Here is a 1,769-nt window from a genome sequence, read left to right on the forward strand (position 1 = left end):
TTAAGCTCTGTATAATATTTTTTTAAGTTTTACAATAAGGGGTAATAAATAGTAATTTTTTTTAATAATTTCGTTAAGTTTTTTATAATCGATTATAAGTTTAAGCTTTTTTTTATTTTTTTTAAATATAAAAAAGATTAATACTCTTATTAAAAAGGATAATAATCTTATATAACCTTTTTTAAATTTATCGTCGATATACTTATTAAGTTCGTTGCGTTCGAGTTAATTTATAAAGTATAGTAAATAGAACTTAGGTTATATTTTTTTTTTTAATTCGATTTTTATATTTTAGTTATTATATTTTAATAGTTTTGTTTTTTTTTTTAAGGCGAATAGTTTTATATAAATTTAGTACTTTTTAGGTATAATTTAGAGTAGGTCCGATCCTTAATCGTTTATGCCGGGTGCGAATATCTTAATAGGTTTTATCGTTTTAATAAAGGCAATATATTTAGTTTATTTTCGTTCGTTAGGTGTTATATAAAACTCGTTTAAACTTTTTTCTTTAGGTCGTTTAGTAACTAAGTTTATTTAATAAAGTTAGCCGGTTTTTTAATTTATCCGTAGATTATGTTTTTATAATTACGAGATTTTTAAAATAACGTCGGTATTTTTAATCTTTATAATATCGTATTTTAATTATTTTAGTTAATTATTAATATGTGTCGTGAGGTGTATAGTTTCTTAGTTAATATATTTATCGTTATAGTTAATTTATTCCCTTTTTACTGTTTATAGAGTATATAGGTTCGTTTTTTATACTTATAATAGTTTATATTTATTTACCGTTTTTAATAAAATAAAAATTCTTTAAGTACCGTTATCAATAATAACGTTTATATTATATCCGTTTATTTAAAGTTTAAGTCGTAAATATTCCTTATTAAAAAGTATTATAAAATATAAAAACTTATTTATTTTAACTACTTTTCGTTATTTTTTTATAATTAGCGTATTTAGTTTTTTAATATCTTAAGGGCTAATGCCCGTCCTTCTTTTATAAACCGTTTATAATTAATTATTAAATCGGGACGCTTCTATTTTTTAATAAGTAAATATAATACGTCGATAATATCGTAAATATCGTTTATTTTTTTATTAATAAGTTCTTTCCTTTTAAAAAATAATTTATAATTTTTAAATATTTTAATATTAAATTATATATTTAAAATATATCGGTTATATAAGTAGTCTTTTAAGTCCTTAGTAAGCTAATTTAGTTCTCTCTAAAAGCTTACGGATTTTTATTATTTTAACTATTTATTTAAATCGGTTTTTTTTTTAATAGTAAAATCGTTAATATTAAATAATATCTTATAATCGATTTTTAATTAGGTACGTCGTCGAGCGACGTCGCAAAGTTCGTTCGAATTATAAAGCGATTATTAGCTTATTAACTATTCATAGTTCGATATATTAATATTATTTAAAAAGGGGTCGTAGTTTAGTCCCTCGGTACTAGATTTTATAAATATATTATTAATAGTTTTTTTATTTAAATCGTTTAGTTTAGTATTTTTTTTAAATATAAAAAAGTTTTATTTTAAACGGAATATATCGTTTTTTATTATTATTTTAAGCTATTTATTTATTTATTATTATAGGATAATAAGGACTATTTTTATAATTAAATATTAAGGAATATAAACGTCTACTATATAATAAGCCTCGCTTAGTTTTTCAATACGTTATTCGTAACGTTTTTTTAATATTTAAAATCCGTAAATTAAATTTATTTTTTTATTAATCTCGTCTTTTAACTAAAG

General features: G+C 19.8%; 1 protein-coding gene across 1 annotated transcript; it reads right to left on the reverse strand.

Annotated features, from left to right (window-relative positions):
* On the reverse strand, positions 1 to 147 carry CORC01_10867 (uncharacterized protein; the record flags this gene model as incomplete). Its single annotated transcript, XM_022622494.1, has 1 exon — positions 1 to 147. A coding segment is annotated over one exon (147 nt), but the record flags the coding sequence as incomplete, so codon positions are not given.
* Positions 148 to 1,769: the final 1,622 nt, after the last annotated feature.

This window comes from Colletotrichum orchidophilum (assembly GCF_001831195.1).
Source record: "Colletotrichum orchidophilum strain IMI 309357 chromosome Unknown Scaffold_111.1, whole genome shotgun sequence".
Classification (NCBI taxonomy): domain Eukaryota; kingdom Fungi; phylum Ascomycota; class Sordariomycetes; order Glomerellales; family Glomerellaceae; genus Colletotrichum; species Colletotrichum orchidophilum.